The following is an 18227-nucleotide window of genomic DNA, read 5'->3' on the forward strand; positions in this document are numbered from 1 at the left end:
CAGGGAGCTCCCTGGGGGGTGACCAGCCGGTGGCTCTCACCTTAGATGTTCCCCAGATCTGACAGCATCACACTGTGAGGTCCACCGCAATGGTGCGGCAGTGACCTCTGCGGACTGGTGCTCGTTAGTGCAAAATTTGGAGATTGCAAGAGCTTTGCAATGGTTTCGTCGTGTTGCAAGCCTGCATGCAGACAGGTAGATTCTAAAGGCGTTTCCAAAGAAGCATCTTGCTCAAAAAAAGCCACCATGCCCTACAGCATGCAGGGCATCTGCGGACCAGGATGGCCATAAATGGGAATTGACATGTTTTCATTTAAAATCTAAAAAGGAAATTAAAAGGTAATAAATTAAATGAAATTGTGAGTTATTTCCCATTGGAATCATCTATTAAGTTATGAACTCAAAGGAGAACTGCTTGGCAACATATTCAGACTTCATCTGCAAGATTTTTAGTTTCAAAAGCAGTATTAATGATGAGTGTCTGAATAAGCGTTGTTAGAGGGGAGATGGCCCTCCATCACCTTGGAAGTGGGGTTCCTGCCCTTTTAGCTTCCCTTCTCAGTCATACTGCCAGAACAAAGTTAGTCAAAAGCTGAAAAATACTCTAGCTATTCCTAGTTGACAACCGATGAGGTTAATTATTATTTTTAGTCAGCGTTGAGGATCGTAAGGCTTCCGCCTGCCCAAAAATCCCCGTCCATGAAGAATCTGGCGTGTCTAAGACAACATATGGGTTGAGGGAGGAAGGTGGTAAGACACAGAGCAACAAGGGAAGGCTGTGGGCAAGGGAAGAGATCTTGGTAACCAGTTTAGTATGTTTAAAATCAATACAAAAAGGCTGCTGCAATTCCCTGTGGCATCCTTCCAAGAGCTGTGTCCCGGTGGTAACGTTTCAGAAACAGTCTTTGCAATTTCTGTAGGAATAAAGTCAGAGAGTGCAGTATGGTAGCCAGAGAAAGGAGGAGATGACAAATTCCTTTTCTGACTCTGCACTGAAGGACGTGACCCAGCTCTGATCATAACTGCTGCCTTGGTTCAATCCATCTGTTGTTGTGTTTCTTGTAGAGTAGCTGAAATCTGAGATAGCACTGAGCCGAGGCTCAGTGATGGGCTAACAAAACCTTACTGCCTCATTAGCTGGGAGAGCATGGTAGATGGTCTGCTCATGAATAACTTTTGCCTCATTGTTTTGCAGATATCTCGAATGGAGTACGTGCATTCGAAGAACCTCATCTACCGAGATGTCAAGCCAGAAAACTTCCTTATTGGCCGGCAAGGCAATAAGAAAGAGCACGTCATTCACATCATAGACTTTGGATTGGCGAAGGAGTACATTGACCCGGAAACCAAAAAACACATACCTTACAGGGAACATAAGAGCTTAACTGGAACAGCGAGATACATGTCCATCAACACTCATCTTGGCAAAGGTCTGTTGGTGGGAGCTTGCCATGCCGAGTCCTGTAGGCCTCTGACAGTAGCTTGGCTTATGGCTCTCTCATGCCCTTCAAGCTATTTGTAAACCTCTTGATGCCCTGATGCTGTTTACAGTTGTGAGGCTTTTTTTCCCCCCTTTTGAGGAACTGAGACAGCTGAAATGTTGGAAGCCTCGTAATTACAGTTTTTATTAGGAATAAATAACTGGTAGCAACCCTGCACTGTTAAAAGCCAGTAGGCGGGTAGTAATTGCTGCACTAAATGATTACCAAATAGATTTTTATAGCACAGCTCAGTACTGGTACCTTCCAGTTTCAGGTGTTAGAGTTGGATGTTCCCTGACCTAATAATTGGTTAGAGAAAATTAATGATTTAACTAATTTTAAATCTGGCTTTCATCTCCTCTCCTCACTGTCTTCTTTCATACCAGAAGATTACATTTCTGTGGCTGAAAGGCAAAAAACCTTATTAAATGTTTATATTCACTTAAACTCATAAGAGCAGTAAGATAATGGAATTTGAGTAGCCTCCCAGCTATGAGATCAAGGCATTGCTGGCTTTCATGTCTCTTGGAGAGCTTGCTCTCTTTGGGGAGTAAGGAGGGATAAGCCCAACTTCTAATTTTGGAAAACCTGGTGAAGAGTCAGGAAGGGATGGAGGAATGAGAAGTCACAGTGGGAGCAGGCTCGGGAGCTGCTGGTGCCAGGGATGCACTCTGTGGGTGGATGGGGAAAGAAGATCTGCTTGCATTTGAAGTACATCAAGTGCCTTCTTTAGGACCCTTTTCCCTGCAGGTTTTGCAGCTCACTCCAGAGCTCCTGTGGGGGAAGAGGTGGTTCTGGGCGAGTGTATTTGAGGAGGAAAAGGTTGGCTACCAGCTGTGCAGGGGCCTATCTCTGCCCAGAAGGGTTTTGTGGGGCTGGTGCTTTGCTGGTGAGGCCAGCCCAAGTGGAGTCGGCCCCCTCATATTTCAGGACCGAGCAAAGTGAAGGAGTCTGACTGCAATTTTTCTGAAAGATGAGTGCACTCAACCATCTTCTTGGGAAGTTCATCTGCATCATTGCACTAAATTACCCGGGACATCCTCTTTTTTTTTCCATTTTTACAGCTATATTAAGGTAACCTGCTGGAACTGTCATCTCAATTCCCTTCTGCTGAGTGTTCTCACACCCAGCATCTTTTGAGGGTTAAATTTGCTGCTGCTTTTGAAGGAGAGTCATGCTGGGCAAAGAGCTGCATTTTTCTCCTCTTACAGATGATGCAGCAACAGGGACAGCTCACACACAGTTTGTCGTGGCGTGTGGGCTGCATGAATAGATCTGCTCTGGATTGCGGCTGTGGAGCACATTATTTGCTTGCAGGTGGAGATTCGGAGGAGAGGAGGTTGCATCAAATCAATCTGCAAGTTCAGTGAACCCAAGTCTGCACAATACAGCCTGGCACAGCAGCAGTCCTGTGCTGTTGCGCTCCAGATTTGTTGTTCTGTCCTGTATCCTCCCCTGGGTTTGTCAATACAGTTTGGTAGATTATTTTAAGGATGCTTTTTCCCTTTGGCTTGAGGCCCCTTTCCCCCCCCTCATTTATAATCAACATCTGCATGGCAACAGCAGCAAGTGTTTCACAAGGAAAAGCAGTGCTAGAAGAAGCTATTTTTGATCCGCTCTGATGTGATGAGCTGCAGAAGCAATTGGAAAAGGGTTGGCACTGTGCAACATGGTAGTTCCCTGCAGCTGGTTGCAAGCATCCCCTGCTTGTTCCTGTGTAGTTTAGAGGAAATAACGTAGTCCAGCACCACATTGCAGGTGCACCGATGGTGCTGGTGGTCCAGAGAAGAACTGGGGAACTGCTTTATTCCTCTGTGATTAATACTTCCATCTCTTATCCATTCTACCTAAGGCTGGGCAGTATGTCTTACAGCTCCTGTGTTATCTCGTGCCTTCTAGCTGATCTTTACATATTTTATGGAGTTTTGTGGTTCTAGGTGGTTTTGCACAAGATCTGAGCTACAGACAGCAAGTGAACTTCCCTGTGATAACTTTATCTCAGAAATAGGTGTGGCTACTGATCAGATCTCAGATCCATTTCTACAGCTGCAGCAATAATTTGTCATCTCTTCTGTTCTAGAGCAAAGTCGTCGAGACGACTTGGAAGCCCTCGGCCATATGTTTATGTATTTCCTCCGAGGCAGTCTGCCCTGGCAAGGATTGAAGGTAGGTTTGAGCTTTAGGTTTTGCCCTTTGAAACTTTGGTCTCTGCCCAAATGAGAATCTGATGGGGGAAACATTTGCAAAATCCAGCCATAAACACTGTCCTCTCCTTTGTGTCCTTGAAGTCTAATGACAAGGCGTTAGCTTTACTTACAGGAAAGTTAGAAATATGTTACCTGTCCCTTCAAGTTACCATTAGCTTAGCTGAATTGGTACAAGTCTGGAGAGAAGATTCAGCAGAGGCAGATGAGCAGCTGGGACAGGGACAGCAATGAGAGAGCTGTTGAGCTGCTGGAGCAGCTTTGCTGTAACATGAAGCTGCCCTGAGCTGGAGTGCGACTGGGACAGAGTAGTTGTTTATGAAATTCCAGTTACAGCACACAATCCCCCAGCTGCATCTGTGGAACGTGTTTATAACGGGACCAGTTTGATGGTTTTAGATGTGCAGATGGACTTCAGCTTGAAAAACTGTTTTTTTGGCAGAAGTATTGAGCTTGGCTTCACTCCAGAGACACTGGACACTCAGTGCTTTGAAGTTTATGAAATGTCATGTACAATGTGGAGGGCTGCAAGCAATTGAGTTACAGCAACTGCAGCTAACATCCGTCAGCTGAATTAACTAGTAGTAAGTCATTTGCTGGCTCTGAAGTTGTTGGTAGCTGCATCTTCACTTCTCCATCACTTTCCTGATGATTAAGCTACTGTGTTCGACTTTGCAATTGCAGTGAATGAAGGGATCAAATTTGATCAGGTTAGGAGAAGGTTTATTAATGAAGACAATAATTCCTGTTAGACCTGTTAGTACTGTTGCACAAGGGAGACAAGCTTCTGGGCTCGCAAGCAGCTCAGCAGAGTGCTGCTACGGTCAGTGACAGTGGCTTGCATGATAGACCTTGTTAAGCTGTTTTGTCACCATCTAACCAGAGTTAGTCTCAGTTTATCAGACATGTGCCAGAAATGTTGGCGGCAACTCATAAAAGTGAAGAAAGGGTTTTTCGAGCATGAAAGTGACTGTGAAAGAAATCAGAATCTCTCTAAGTTCACACCTGTGTAAGCGTGTGTTATTCTGTTACATATTTTGTTTCAGGCTTAGTTGAAGTCATCTGCTTTAAATTAATCCTGTAAATTATTCTAAAATAATTCCAGGTTTAGACAAGGTTCTACAAAACTTCCTCAGTTCAGTGCTGAACTTGATAAGAATTAGCTGACTGCTTCTTGAAGTCCTGCATTTCTTTAGCTCCAGAACAAACACAGACTCTTCAGCTTGATCTAGAATATGGCAGCTTCACTATTCTAGGTTTCCTCAGCTTACACTTTTGGTCTATACTGTCAAAGCTAACGTCTTGAGAGAACATCTTATGATGCTAATTATGCTGCTGCCAGGTCTAATTGGCATATTTTGAAATGGAGGCAATAAAACCTGTTCTTAGGGTGCCAACTGGAGCAGAGTTCTCTGCTTCAGGGGGGATTTAGGTGGGAAATCTAAAATGAAAATTGTTTCATTTTCTTGATGACCAGATGTTTAATCAGTACTAAGAGACAGACAGTTTAGGGGTGAAAGGAGAGGCAGTATTGGAGTAACATGGGATTTGGGAGAAGCGTGACTGATGTAAACTAGTTATCTGTGTGGTGGCATTCTATTATACACAGAAAAACCCAAACTGCTGTTGCAGTTTATCTACTTTTACAGTTGTTTATGAAGGCATCTTGGTTGCCAGTGGCTCTAAGCCTAGGACAGGATACTGATGTGCAATCATAGTACATGCAGCTTTGTTTTCTTATCCCATGAAAGCTTCCCTATACGGTCCTCAGGACTGGGTAAGATATTAGCCTTGTAGATGCCAAGAAGTGTCCTTCCTTCCAAGTACTGATGATGTTTTCAATGTGTCCCTGGATATTCTTTGCCAATAGCACGTAAAACGTATAGTGAGAATTACCACATGGTAAGACAGTATTCCTAATAGTGTAGTCTAGGATGCAGTTCAGTTACAAGTGACATCTTCTGATACCACCCAGACTCAGTATTAAATACCTTGTTTTTCTTCCCATACAGCATGTCGTTTATCACATGGTTGAACTCTTTCTCCACAACTGTTTTGTCTTTGTGCGCTACAGGCTGACACCTTAAAAGAGAGGTATCAGAAGATTGGGGACACAAAGAGAAACACTCCGGTGGAAGTTCTCTGTGAGAACTTTCCAGGTAAAGCCCTAATGGGACCATCTGAGTGCAGTTGGAGGTGGACATACCTTGTTAAATAATGACAGTTCTGAGCTCCTCTGGCAGAAAGTATTTGGATTATATGTATCCATTATGTTGTACCATAAGCTGGCAAACAACTGGAGCTGCTGCTATAAATTAGCAGGGCCTGAGGGCTTGTGGCTGTGGCTTAAAATAAGCATAACTCTTCTCATCAAGGAGGCTGGATAATGCTCAAATGCCTGGTGTTCCTGCTTTGTTTCTTGGGTTCCTTCCAAAAGAAGGCCTTGTTATTTTTCCTCTCCCAAGTGACCATGTTGGATCTACTGAGTTAATTCTTTTCCAAATTGAAGGTTTTACAGGTGTTAAAATTGTAGGTGGCCAGCTTAGAAGATGGGATGATGTGTCTGTCCTTGAATTCCACCTTCTGACAGCAGTTTTAAGGAGAGTGTTACTAACGATGTGCTTCTAGCCAAGCCCAGTGCCTTTTCTCCAGTTAAACAAAAGTCCACCTTGAGCCAGGAGAGCAGAGTGCAAAGTTAAAGCCCTCCTCAGGTACCCTGTGCCCTTCACAGAGTGGGGGGTTTTTGGTGATTTTTGAAATCCTGACACCAGGGAGAGCACCCGGGTCCCCAGGATGAGTCCCATTCCTGTGGGAGCTGTTGTGTCACATGGCTCTTTCCCATCATGAGGAGCAGCAAGCCCAGAAGGGGATCATTGTTCACTCAAGTCATGCTAATTCCCCAGACTTATTTGCATCCAAAATCCACCTAGTTCCAAGCAGAACAGCTTCAGGTTGGCCATTCTCGGCTTTTTCCCCCAATACTCCTTCCTCAGAGCTTGGTCACACCTGCAGGTCTTGGCTAAAGGGAGATGAGAGAATTTATTTCTGTTCCTTGCCCACCTGAAACCTGTTGGTTGTCACCTTTCAGAGATATTAGCAGGAAGAGGGATTACCTTTCTTCTCCTTTTTTTTTCCCTGTTTTACCTCCATGTTACATGGAAGCTGCAAGCCACAGACAGAATTAAGTATTGATAAGCAATGCTGTTCTTATTTTTATTAGCTAAAGGCAAAAACCATGCTGGTGTGTCAGTTGTACTGCAGTACACAGACTCATGCCTCCTACTGAGCTCTGCTCAAACATTCTACCTTGGCTTAGGTGTGAGCCAAGGGAGAGCTGGGAAGGGGCAGGACATGAGTTACCAGGGCTCAGTTCTCTGTGCATGCAAAGTACGACCTAGATGCAGGAAAGCAATTAATTAGCTTAACACCTAACACTGTTCTGTGTGTGCCAGGTAAATTAACATTGGACCCTCCCCTTCTAAGTCTTGTTTTGAATATTCAAGGCTATGACTGATGTAATGACGTTGGACAGCACAGTACTTTGCGCAGCCAGACCCTAGTTGTTGCTGGAGCTCAGGGGTGCCATGGGGCACCCACCAACATCTCTTGCTTTCCTTCCCCAGATGAAATCGCTGTGGCTATTTTAAATGTCTGTATAAGCAGATATACATGTGAGCATCCCGTTGGCAGGTTCAGTGAGTTGGCATTTATTGGACAGTGTGTTTTAGTGTTTGTTTTTATGCAAATTTATAGAATAAAACTAGCTGTGGAACTCAGATTTCAGGTGGAGCAGCAGCTCTCTGGAGCAGAGGCGGGACTTCCATCTTTCCTTGAGAAGTGTTTGAATTGATTTGCATTGTGGACTATTACTAAAAACCACTACTTTTATAGGAAAAGCTAGAGGTAGCACCAGCAGACCAGACAATTCTCTCACAGTCTGTCGCTCAATGCTAAAACACAGACCTTAGTTTATAACAACTCATTCAGAAGATTCAGAATAAAAGCAGACTAGTAATAGACTCTGGGCAGGGCAAGAGGGCTCTGGAAAGCTAAGTGAGATTCATCTAGCAATAAAAGACTGTTGACTAGGTCACTGAGGGTGAAGACTTGTTGGATATCCTCAGCTTCTGTCAATCCACATGGCTCAGCTGAACTTAGCAGAGCCTGAACAACTCACGTCACTGGTCATCTGGCCCTCAGCCCAACTTTAAGCATCAACTTTGAGCCTAGCACCATGGGAAAGCCTTGCTGGAGTTAACTGAAAAGCGTATTTCCAGTGTGTGTGTTGGCTCTGAGAGGCTTGTAAGTGACGAAGCTCATGTGCGAGCAGAACTGACACTGTTACTTTTTTCCCCTTTTCCAACAGAGGAGATGGCCACGTACCTCCGTTATGTTCGGCGATTAGACTTCTTTGAGAGACCAGACTACGACTATTTACGAACCATCTTCACAGAGCTGTTTGAAAAGAAAGGCTACACCTTTGACTATGCCTATGACTGGGTCGGCAGGCCAATTGTAAGTTGGCCCTGCAAAATGCAGTGCCTTGCCTTCCAGGTGCTGCTTCCCCACCACCTGGGTCTTTGTTCCTGATAATCCCAATTAATGCTGGTGAGCTTAGGATCAAGTCTTTCACTTCTGTTCTCTAGCTAACATGGGCTCAACATAGTGAGATGTCCTGACATTATGTTCAGGGGGTTCTTGCAGTGCCTTGAAGTTCCCCTAAGGCACACAGGGCCCCTTCCTACCTCTTTGGGCTTGCCCTGGTGAGGCATTCAAGCCTGATTTTCCCACTTGTGGCAATGAACATGACCAGGCTTAATTTCCTCTAGTCTAGCACAGGATTTGAGACCAATGTCTAAAGACGTCCATCTTAAAGCAGGAGGGCGTACTTGCTACCTCAGTACCGAATGGTGGAAGACCTCCTTAATGGTTGAGTTCTCATCAAGACGTATGGGAGAGCTAGGCAGGGCTCTGATGAATGCTCAGTGAATAGTAACAGCAAACCAGTTCTGCGCTCAAAAGATCTTGGGGTTTACTCTGGAGGCTGAACCAGCTCTTCATAGCACATGGCAAGGAAATGTGGGAGTAACCAAACTCTATTTAGCAGTTCCATGACACGAGGTGGACCATAATCATGATCTCATTGCATTGCTTCTATTGTCAAAAGCCATTTATACTCAAGCCAACCTTGGCCAAAAGATATGTCATGGGGCAATCCAATAGAAAAGTCTAAAGCTCTTCTGCTGGCTGCCTGTTGCTTGTGTTTTGTGTCATTCTGCTGATAGCATTCTTTCTAATGGCCAGTCACCACACACTGGCAATGGCAAAGGCATCTGTAAATTAATTGTCACTCGTGCCAGATCAAATGCCTTCAGTACTAAACTTGGTACTGTTGCCGGCGATTTACCATCCCAACTATATTTAGCATTACCAATGTTTACTGTGCCCAAAACAATTCATCTTCATAAGAAATCATTCCCTTTGTGAATCATGATTTTTCACCTCATTTTTGTTTAACTACAAAAGCAATTGATAAAAAGCACCTTGTAAGACAAGCATGCTATTGCTGACAACTGCAGTGGTTGCTATGGAGATTCTGATGTTGTGAGCAGGGATTATGACTTTAGTGAGAATAGAGCAGATGAAGCTTTAATTTTAACACATCCTGTTTCTATGCAAGCATGGTTTTTAAAAGTGACAAGACGATGAGATGAGGAAAACAAGTCTGTATATTTTCAGTTGTAATAATCCTATGTGAGACTCATTAGGTGTGGTGTGACACCGATACAGATATTAATTTTTATACAAGACGTTTGGTGCTGGTGTCCAGCATCAAATCCCATACCCATCAAATCACGGGGATTTTATAGCCCTGGCTGTAATTTTCCTTGGTTATTGTCAGTACCTTTGGGCAGTGTTTTGATATTTTCCTGCTTCTACCCAATGGGAGCCAGCCTGTCAAGTTACGTTTGTGCATGCATGTGTTGAGAGAGCGAGCAGCATCTTCAGCATTGGCTTCATCCTAACGAATGCCTTGTTTTCCAGCCTACTCCAGTAGGATCTGTTCACGTAGATTCTGGGACGTCCGCAGTAACAAGAGACAGCCATGTCCATAGGGATCGACCGTCGCAGCAGGCCCTTCGCAATCAGGTGCGTTGCTCACAACTGCTTCAGCAATGCCACATTGTTTGGCACCTGTCTGAATTCCTCTTGGACCAGAGAAGCAGAAGCTGTACACCATTAGAGGTGGCTGGGGCTGATTCTTGCCTTGGTCATGGCAAGCACAATTCCTGCTGAATATAGAGACTGTGATTTGAGCAGAATTTTGTCAAAGCAACAGGTTGCTGAAATACTGTATCAGCCAGTGGAATTCCTCAGGTTTGTGAACCAAATGGAGTACAATTTGGAATGGGTCACTTTTCTGTAGTTTGTGGGTAAGCTGTGTAAGTCAACAATCCAGCCTGGTTAGACTACCTGACCTACCTGGCCGACAATGTTCTTTTGGGTGCTTTTACTCATAGCACGTGGACTGTGGTGTAGACCAACAGTTGTGGCGATGGCAGCATGCCCCCAGGTGCCCTATTCCGATAGACCGTGCGGCTGCAGTAAGGATGTGTGTGTCCCATGTACACGCAATATATCCTTCTCAGGGTGTCCAGTTCACGGCATGAGTGTTGCAGAGCATAAAGGACTGTCAGGATAGGGTCCTTTGGGGAGGCTGGGCATCGTGGTCCAGATGAACTGCCAGTTTTTGAATTTGAATTTCCCCATGTTTTCCTTTCTAGTTGTAATATTTTGTTGGTGTTGAGAGTTTGGATTTTCTGTATTAACAGAACTGATCAGAAGTTCAGTAGATCTCCAACTGCCGGCTCCTAGCTAGAGCTGTTGGTGCTCTTACTTCCCAGTGAGTGGTTCTGGGCTCGCTCTGCTCCTCTAACCGCTGTGTGCCGTTCTAGCTCCTTGTCTGCTGTCTCTGCTCCCACTCAGCTTGCACAAGCTGGGGTTCGTGGGTACAGAATCGAGTGTGAGATGTAATAACCTGTCTGGGCTCAGCTTTCCTTGTTCCATGCAGCTGGGCTCTGAATGGTAGAACAGCTAACGTAGACTAGAATACATCTCAAGCCATCAGCTACAATCAGGATGAATACCCCTCATTAGAAGCGTTGCTTGTAAGAAGCTAGATTGTTTGAAGCACGTGTGCAGTACTGTATTTATGCATGCTGATTAGTGTGGACTGGTTTGTGAGTACTAGTAAAATAATCTGCTTTAACATATTGCCTGATTAATGCATTAACCCCCCCTTTCTGGGGTGGCAGTCTCTAGTGGTCCGCTTTGACAACAGACCTTCACGCTGTGTACGTATGAGGCATCTTGTTTCCTTTAACGGACAATGACGCCTGGCTTCATTTTCAAGCATGTTATTTCACAAATTGTAGTACGTAGCCCAAAGAAATCTGTCCTAGTCCCAAAATATTATGCAGGCAGCCTTCAGTCCTTATTCTTCTGAGCCTCACAAATAGTCTTGATGCTGTATTGCATAGCAGCTTTTGTCACCTATTTTTTCCACCTAAACATTACTTAGGATGCTGAATTATTTAATATTCCAGTATGCAGAGAAAATCAGTTTCTTCTCACCAAAACATAAACAGCTCTCTTCCAAGGGATGTTCCTTTTAAGTATTGAGCAAACCATTTCTCTAAAGGAAAAAGTAGAAAAAATAAACATCTAGAGCAGTGAATTGGAGGCCTGGGTTTGGGTCAAGTGACTGCCTTGATCTCCAGATTTAATTGCCTTATTTTTTCCCCAGGTATAATAACTGCAGATTCTCTTTTATAATATTTGGTTGCCAATAAAGACACTGATGAGAGAATGATTTCCTTTTTGTAGCTTTTTCTTCTAGGAAGTGAAGATACTTAACTATACAAGATGGGTGAGCCCTTCCCCCTCTGTCTTTAGGTGCCAGTCTTGTCTTGTAATTTGGTAGCTGGTAGGAAGGTGATGAGTGTTAATGGGAACTTGATGCTCTCAAGTTTCACGGGCATCACTTCCTCAGTGTCACAGCTTGGGTTGCGATTTGGGCGGCTCAGCTCAAGCCTACTTCAAAACCAGCTTGTCACGTACTTGGCTGTAGAGCTAAAAGAGAAAAAGATCTCTCTCTTGTGGCTACCAGAGTCTTTCCTAGAAACTGCTTCCACGCTCCTAGGCAGCAGCTTGCTTCTCCTGACGTTGACATAGCATGGTACTACTTCATCACCTGGGCTAGCCAAGCGACCTGATGGCATAGTGCTTTGGAAGAAGCAGCAGTCAAGATCTGTCTTCTACTAGCTTTTAAAACCTGCATTTAAATTCTACAGTTGTTCATAATCTTGTGACTTCCAGCCATTAAAAAAAATATTCCAAGGGAAGTGCTTCTCCTTTGAATGTCACCAAGTACAAAAAGGGTAAGCAGCATCTCAAGCTGACAGGAAGAACACGTAATAAGAAGATTTAATAGGACAAGCCTGGACAAAACCACCTCTAGGGAAATAGTACCTATGAACTAGATTTGTTGGCTGCTTAGAAGGAGGAGCAGCACCGTGGATTACTCCAGGAGGGAGTCGGAGGTCACATGCAAAGGGAATGATAGTGAATGTTTTATGAAATCCCAGGAGACATCTTTTTTTATTCTCTTACTTTTTGCACATGCTCCTGCTCTAGTTGAGTGACAATTTACTAGTAAGTGTTGATGTTTATTCAAAGGTTTCTTGAGTCTTTCTCTGCTTGCAGTCTTTGGGGTTTTTTTTTTCCTTTTTTTACCATGGCACTAAGCCCTGTGGCTTCTCTTGCTCTGACTAGGGCTCAGGCTCATCATCCATGGCTGCAGGGAGTAACACAAAGTAGTGCTGAGGAAAGGCAGGGCCTGTGAACCTCTCTTTGGTTAGCTACTTCAGCTTCACTGCTGATAACCTGGTGTTTATTTGCTTCAGCCTCTTGTTTCCTGGCCAGGTCCACAGTGTCTCTGTTAAGCATCCCTCCTGCCAGGTGCATGTGCACTGCGGGGAACTCTGCTGCTCTGCCCTCTCTTCTTTCAAACTTGTGCTTCAGCTTTGAAACATTTGGTTAAATTTTTATACGGTCTCCAGGGATACACCTTTTAAGTACGTCTCATCAGTCACTTCAGGCTTGATGATGTCCTTAGCAGTTGGCCTGAGGCCAGCAGAGATCTACCTGTTTGTCCTACACTTTCCACTGTAGGGAAGCGTTCCTCCTGCTGGTTGGTTGGATTTAGGTGCAGTAAGATCCTCTCCTGGGTCTTAGGTGAATGCTGGATGTGTTGTCATCAAAACGCAGTAAACTGTAAGGAGTTTCACATGCAAGCACAAAGTGGTTCTTCTAATAAAACAAACAAAATTCTAATAATTAAATTGCATAAAGTTTGCATCTGTTGGGGATGAAGAAGAAACTGTTAGCAAAAGTTTCTTATCTACTTTTCTGCAGAAAACCAAAAAGCCACCAACCCTCTCTCCAGTCAAGCAGGTGTGGTGGATGTTTCCTTCTGCACTGTACAGGTGAATCAGTGTGTGGAACTGGCTTTTGGTGAAATAAAATGTGGCTTTGTTTTATGTTGCAAATTTGAGTTAAAAAATATGTATTTTAGGCAGGTCGAGCTTGTGTATCCAATCTTGCTGCCATGCCAAGTGCTCTGGTGTGTGTGACCTGACAGACATAAGTTAACATACTGTCAGTGTGTTTATTTCTATGCTGAAACCCATGGAAATGAAGCCGTGTAAAATAACTTCCTGAATAGATCTGAGCTTTCTCTTCATTTAGCAGCTAGAGGAGAAGAAATCCACTCCTGCAGTGGATTACTGCAGAGACCGCTGAAGTAAAGTATGAGGTGCACTTGGTAAAGAGAAATTTTAGCCCAGCTAAAAGTTTAAATGCCTTGCTTTTTGCAAAGAAACTAACTCACTAACACACACCCTTTTATTTCTTCCCCTCATTCACCTTTTGCCCTCTCTTCTGTTTCTCTCGTGCTTCTCAATTTGTGAGCAGGCATCATCAGATCGCCGAGGGGAGTGGGAGATCCAGCCAAGCCGGCAGACTAATACCTCGTACTTGACATCTCATTTGGCTGCAGATCGGCATGGAGGATCAGTACAGGTACCTCTTCCTCCTGATATGTACAGCCTTGATGCGAGAATTTGTGTTAAATCCCCTGAATTCTCCTCAAACTGCAGTAACATCATGGTCAGGAGAGCCATTTCACAAGCCAGTTTGGTCCTGTCCTGTACATAATGCTCAAGCCATGGTTTTGTGGAACCCAAGCTGTGATGGCCAACATCCTTGCTGTTACCATTTCAATGAAGCTTTTCCTCTGAGACCTATTTTGAACTCAGAGTTGTCAAAGGGAACACAGAAAGGAGTGTATAATAGCAGGTCTGTTCTATAAAGCACCCCTCTATCCCCATCTTGGGGATGCTGTTAGGTAGCAAGAAGCAGCTGAAAGAGGGTTTGTTGCGTATAAACCCCATCAGTGTTAGGAAAACAGTTTTCTAGTTCAGGCTTGATAGGTGAGGTTCTGGTTGAATTCCTCGTGCTTAATGGAAATCTAGGAGTGTCACACTAGAGAAATGCACAAGGGATGGCTGGTACCAACAGGCTCTACAGCCACTTCTCCCTCCAGATGGGGGGAAGACAGGCTGAACTGTCACTGCAGCATGTGGTGACCCTGTTCTCTTGCTCCCCAGTGCATTTGCATTTTAGTGATGGATCCAGTGGCAGACCAGCACCAGTGTAAGGGCGTGGTGGCTGCAGGTTGGATCTCTGGGTGATTGCACTGTGGAAGGTGGATGAGCAGAGAATGTGCAACAGTGCCAGACAGCATTAAAGGTGGCATTACAGCTGAGTTTTTAAATTCCTGAAAAGACTGCTTCTGTTTATGAAACCACGCCTACCTCTGGCTGTTACTCATGCTCACTAAGGAAGTTTCTTGCACTACTGTCAGAGTAAGATGGCTGGATGTACTACAGAGAAGATGTGAGAGTCATTCAAGCAAAGAACTGTCTAATAGTGCTGGCAAGGTGAACTCTTTGACAGAGGTTTGCCTGCAAGAACTGGCTGTAGTGCCACACACACCACTTTGAAAATTGGCTCTGGTGAAATGGGAATTGGTGCCTAGAGTGGGACAGAGCTGAGCTGAGGTGACAGGTAGTGCAAGATGCCCCTGAGTGAAATACAGATTAGGTTGAAATTTTTACTTATTCCCAATACTTTGTTGGATTCAGTGGTTTTTTGGCTTGATTATCAACATTCCTTTTTTTCATTTAAAGATATTTCACAAAGTAGCAGAGAAACTGAAAGATAAGGAGGAACTGACGGATGTATAGCTCTGATCTCAGACATGAGCAGACAGTAAATTGGAGAAGTGCCAAGGTCAGGTTGGACAGGGCTTTGAGCAACCTGGTCTAGTGAAAGATGTCCCTGCCCATGGCAGGGGGGTTGGACTAGATGATCTGTAAAGGTCCTTTGCAATCCAAACCATTCTGTGATTCTATGAATTCAGCACTCAGTAAGTACAGAGCAGGTGTGTTTGTTCAAGTTTTTTTATGTAAGGGGAATAGTTTCCTTGAACAAAGCCAGCGTGAGCTGTGTCTCCCCACAAACAGCACTCTGCCAGAGTAGCTACAGCAATAATGCAGTCCTAGTCTGAATTTGACTGGGAGGGTTGCCTACCTGAGCAGTTTACAAGCCTATATGTGCCACCGTAAGCATTAAAATTCTGCTTATCTGCAGCCAAGAACAGGAAATCTTCTGCTGTGCATGGCTGTTGGGCTGCAGATGCTTAAGTTGTTTCTCAACAGATGCCCTAGCTCATGCTGAACCCTTGGGAGGTCAGTAGTTTCGAGTGGCCATTTCCTTTAAGGCAATGGTTGAATTTGCCACATCAAAATGAAGTGGTGGCACATAAAAAAAGAGGAGGAAAATCAAAGCCTTTTGTAAAATGAAATTTAACAAGTAGCTGAAGAAAGTGTGGGAAGATCACTGGGAATAGCACAATTAAGTGGTAGCATTTTGCAAAGTTGTGTGGGAAGCGTGGGGGTCTGGAGAACCTGGGTGGGCCCACAGTGTGATGAGTCTGGGAAGAGGTGTGTGAAGAGAACCCAAGGGGTTGTCACTGGAGGAGAGCTCTGAAAACCACATGAGCTGAGTCCTGACCTGACTTGGCAGAGACTGGCCATGGGACTTAATCTGGAGGAACAGCAATTGCTGGTAGAACTGAAGTATTCAAAATGAACATGGATATAGATGGACTTAATAGTGAAAGGACATCTGCTTCAATGGCTTCCTTCCCTTCATCTCTGGTGGTTAGGTCATACAGAGCCACCAGGAATACTGGGTAGCACCTTAACCTCCCCCATGGGAAATACCTCCTTTTACCTTGTAGAAAGGTGAAGAGGGAGAGTGGGAGGGGAACCACGCATCGTTACAGCTCTGGACACAGGAGCAGCTCCAGGTGTTCACAGCAACATGTAGGAGCCTGTCCTCACTTCCAGATGGAGTGCGGAAGGGCCAGTGAAACTTCGATTCCGTACAGGCTTCATTGGTAGTTGTCGTGGCAATAGAACAATGATGAATTATCCAGAAAATTATGTGCTTTCGTGGCAAATGCAGAGCTGCTGGCAGCTGGGGATCTGGATGGTCATCCCTATAATGGAAATGCTGAAGCAAGCATATCAGTAGCTTTTGGGTGAGGACATAATTCCAGAAACTGGCTGTGTAAGGGGTGAGACACTGGTGGCTCTTGAGTGACTTCTTCCCATGGTACTGGCAGGCAACAGGACTGAGTCGCTTGCCTGTAAAAGTGTCAGGAGAAAACAATCAACATAATACAGTTTGTGTGTGTATATAGGGCTGTCCACTAGTCTTCATACTAGTGGCCATGCCTCCCAAAGACAAGACAACCTGTGCTGGGCACAGGAGTGTGAATTAGTGAACACAGACACAGTCCCTTGCCTGCTGTTCTGCTTGAGATGAGCCAGCTGGTCTCTCCAAACCAGGCACATGATTCAAAGCCATCCAAGGAATCTGACAGCGTGCTAAGAGGGTGCAAAGAGACAGGAGCAAACAATAGTTATTCCACAGATTTCCCATTCCCACAGCATCCCTTGTCCAGGCGGGTGGAGACGCATCACGTGCAAGGGAACTTCATTAACTGGGCATTCATTTGTGTTTCAGGTGGTTAGCTCGACCAATGGGGAGCTGAACGTGGATGACCCGACGGGGGCACACTCTAATGCGCCAATAACAGCGCAGGCAGAGGTGGAGGTGGTGGAGGAAGCTAAGTACGTTTGCTTTACAAACAGGCTTTCCACTGGTGTGGTCATTAATCCTCCTCCTGGGAAATGAGTGGGGATGTTTACCTGCGGTGAAGTACTCGATGCTCGTGTCCCATGCCCTTTTCCTTGCATATTGCTGCTTTTGTGCATGGTGCCTTCAGTGCTGCTGCTGCTGCTTCTTTTTTACACTTGTCATGGCTGGAGAACGTAACTCTTACTCAGAGCATGTATTGCAAGATAGACAGTAGCACAAATACCAAAATAATGTGAATAGATTTCAGGAATCCCGGTGAGCATCCCTGTTCCAAAAGGAGAACGTGCTGTACTCTTGTGCTGAGAGTGTAGGATTAGCTTGAGCACAGCTCAGTGAAGAGATTGTTGGTCTAAAAGTTAACACTTTATTTTTGGCTGCAAGAAGTGGATGCCAGGTATCCACAATGGTCCTAAAGTAACTCTTGCAGGGACTGGTAGCTCTTTCTGTGAATTCTCTTGGTCCAGCCCAACGGAAGCTGAGCGAGAGAAACCAGAAGCAGCCCTCCTGCTTGTGGGGAAGAGCGTGCTCCCTCTGAGCTGACCTCTCCTCCATAGCTTGTGGTCAAGAGGGAGAACCGATATACAAAGTTGCTGCTTTGACCATTTCAGCCTCCTTTGCACACGTGCTGCATCTGACACAATCATGTCACCTTTTGCATGATCCTTAATGTGGGACCCTCTCGCTGCCTCTGAACTAGACCAGGACCCTAGCAGGTCACAGTGTAATCCTCACACTCCCTGTGCGAGGGGTAAATAGGCCCCGGGGCTGCCTTTGAACTGGTCGGTGCTGTGACGTTGACCAACTGCCTGGTTATAATTTGACTGGATGACACTGGTGTCACTTGCCCCACATTGTTTGTCTCAGCCTTTGTGGGAACTTCTGTTAGGAATGGCTTGTGGGAGGGTGAAGAGGAAAACTGGCAGGCGTGAGAAAGGGTGTGTTGTTGGAAAAGGTCCCTAGGTATGCGTCAGTCTGAAGCCAGTGCTGGTCATCCTGAAGGTCTTCTGTCTGTTTCTCTGTCCCTTGGGAAGCACTTGTGCGTGATCTTGCTTGCTGGTAGCTGGCCTAGGCATGATCCTGGCAATGTGCCTGAGCAACAGATAAACTTTCTCCTCCCAGCCAAAGCAGCGAGCCTTGGTTTTGGTGCAGGCTCCTCATCAAGTATGGCGGGGTGGGGGAGATCTTGAGG

The 18227-nt window shown here is 45.1% G+C and overlaps 1 protein-coding gene across 7 annotated transcripts in view; it reads left to right on the forward strand.

The window, feature by feature from the left end:
• Positions 1-18227, forward strand: part of CSNK1G1 (casein kinase 1 gamma 1) — a 110301-nt gene that overhangs the window by 84552 nt on the left and 7522 nt on the right. For 6 of the 7 annotated variants that reach the window (XM_049811999.1, XM_049812003.1, XM_049812001.1 and 3 more), the window contains 7 exons: positions 1196-1430; positions 3562-3647; positions 5760-5844; positions 8052-8200; positions 9731-9835; positions 13721-13828; positions 16904-17010. In XM_049811999.1, the coding sequence (XP_049667956.1) occupies positions 1196-1430; positions 3562-3647; positions 5760-5844; positions 8052-8200; positions 9731-9835; positions 13721-13828; positions 16904-17010 (875 nt within the window). Of the gene's footprint in view, positions 1-1195; positions 1431-3561; positions 3648-5759; positions 5845-8051; positions 8201-9730; positions 9836-13162; positions 13234-13720; positions 13829-16903; positions 17011-18227 lie in introns of those variants that run through there. The other variant, XM_049812004.1, reaches the window with a different exon arrangement.

Source organism: Accipiter gentilis, chromosome 10 (assembly GCF_929443795.1).
Source record: "Accipiter gentilis chromosome 10, bAccGen1.1, whole genome shotgun sequence".
In the NCBI taxonomy this organism is placed as follows: Eukaryota; Metazoa; Chordata; class Aves; order Accipitriformes; family Accipitridae; genus Astur; species Astur gentilis.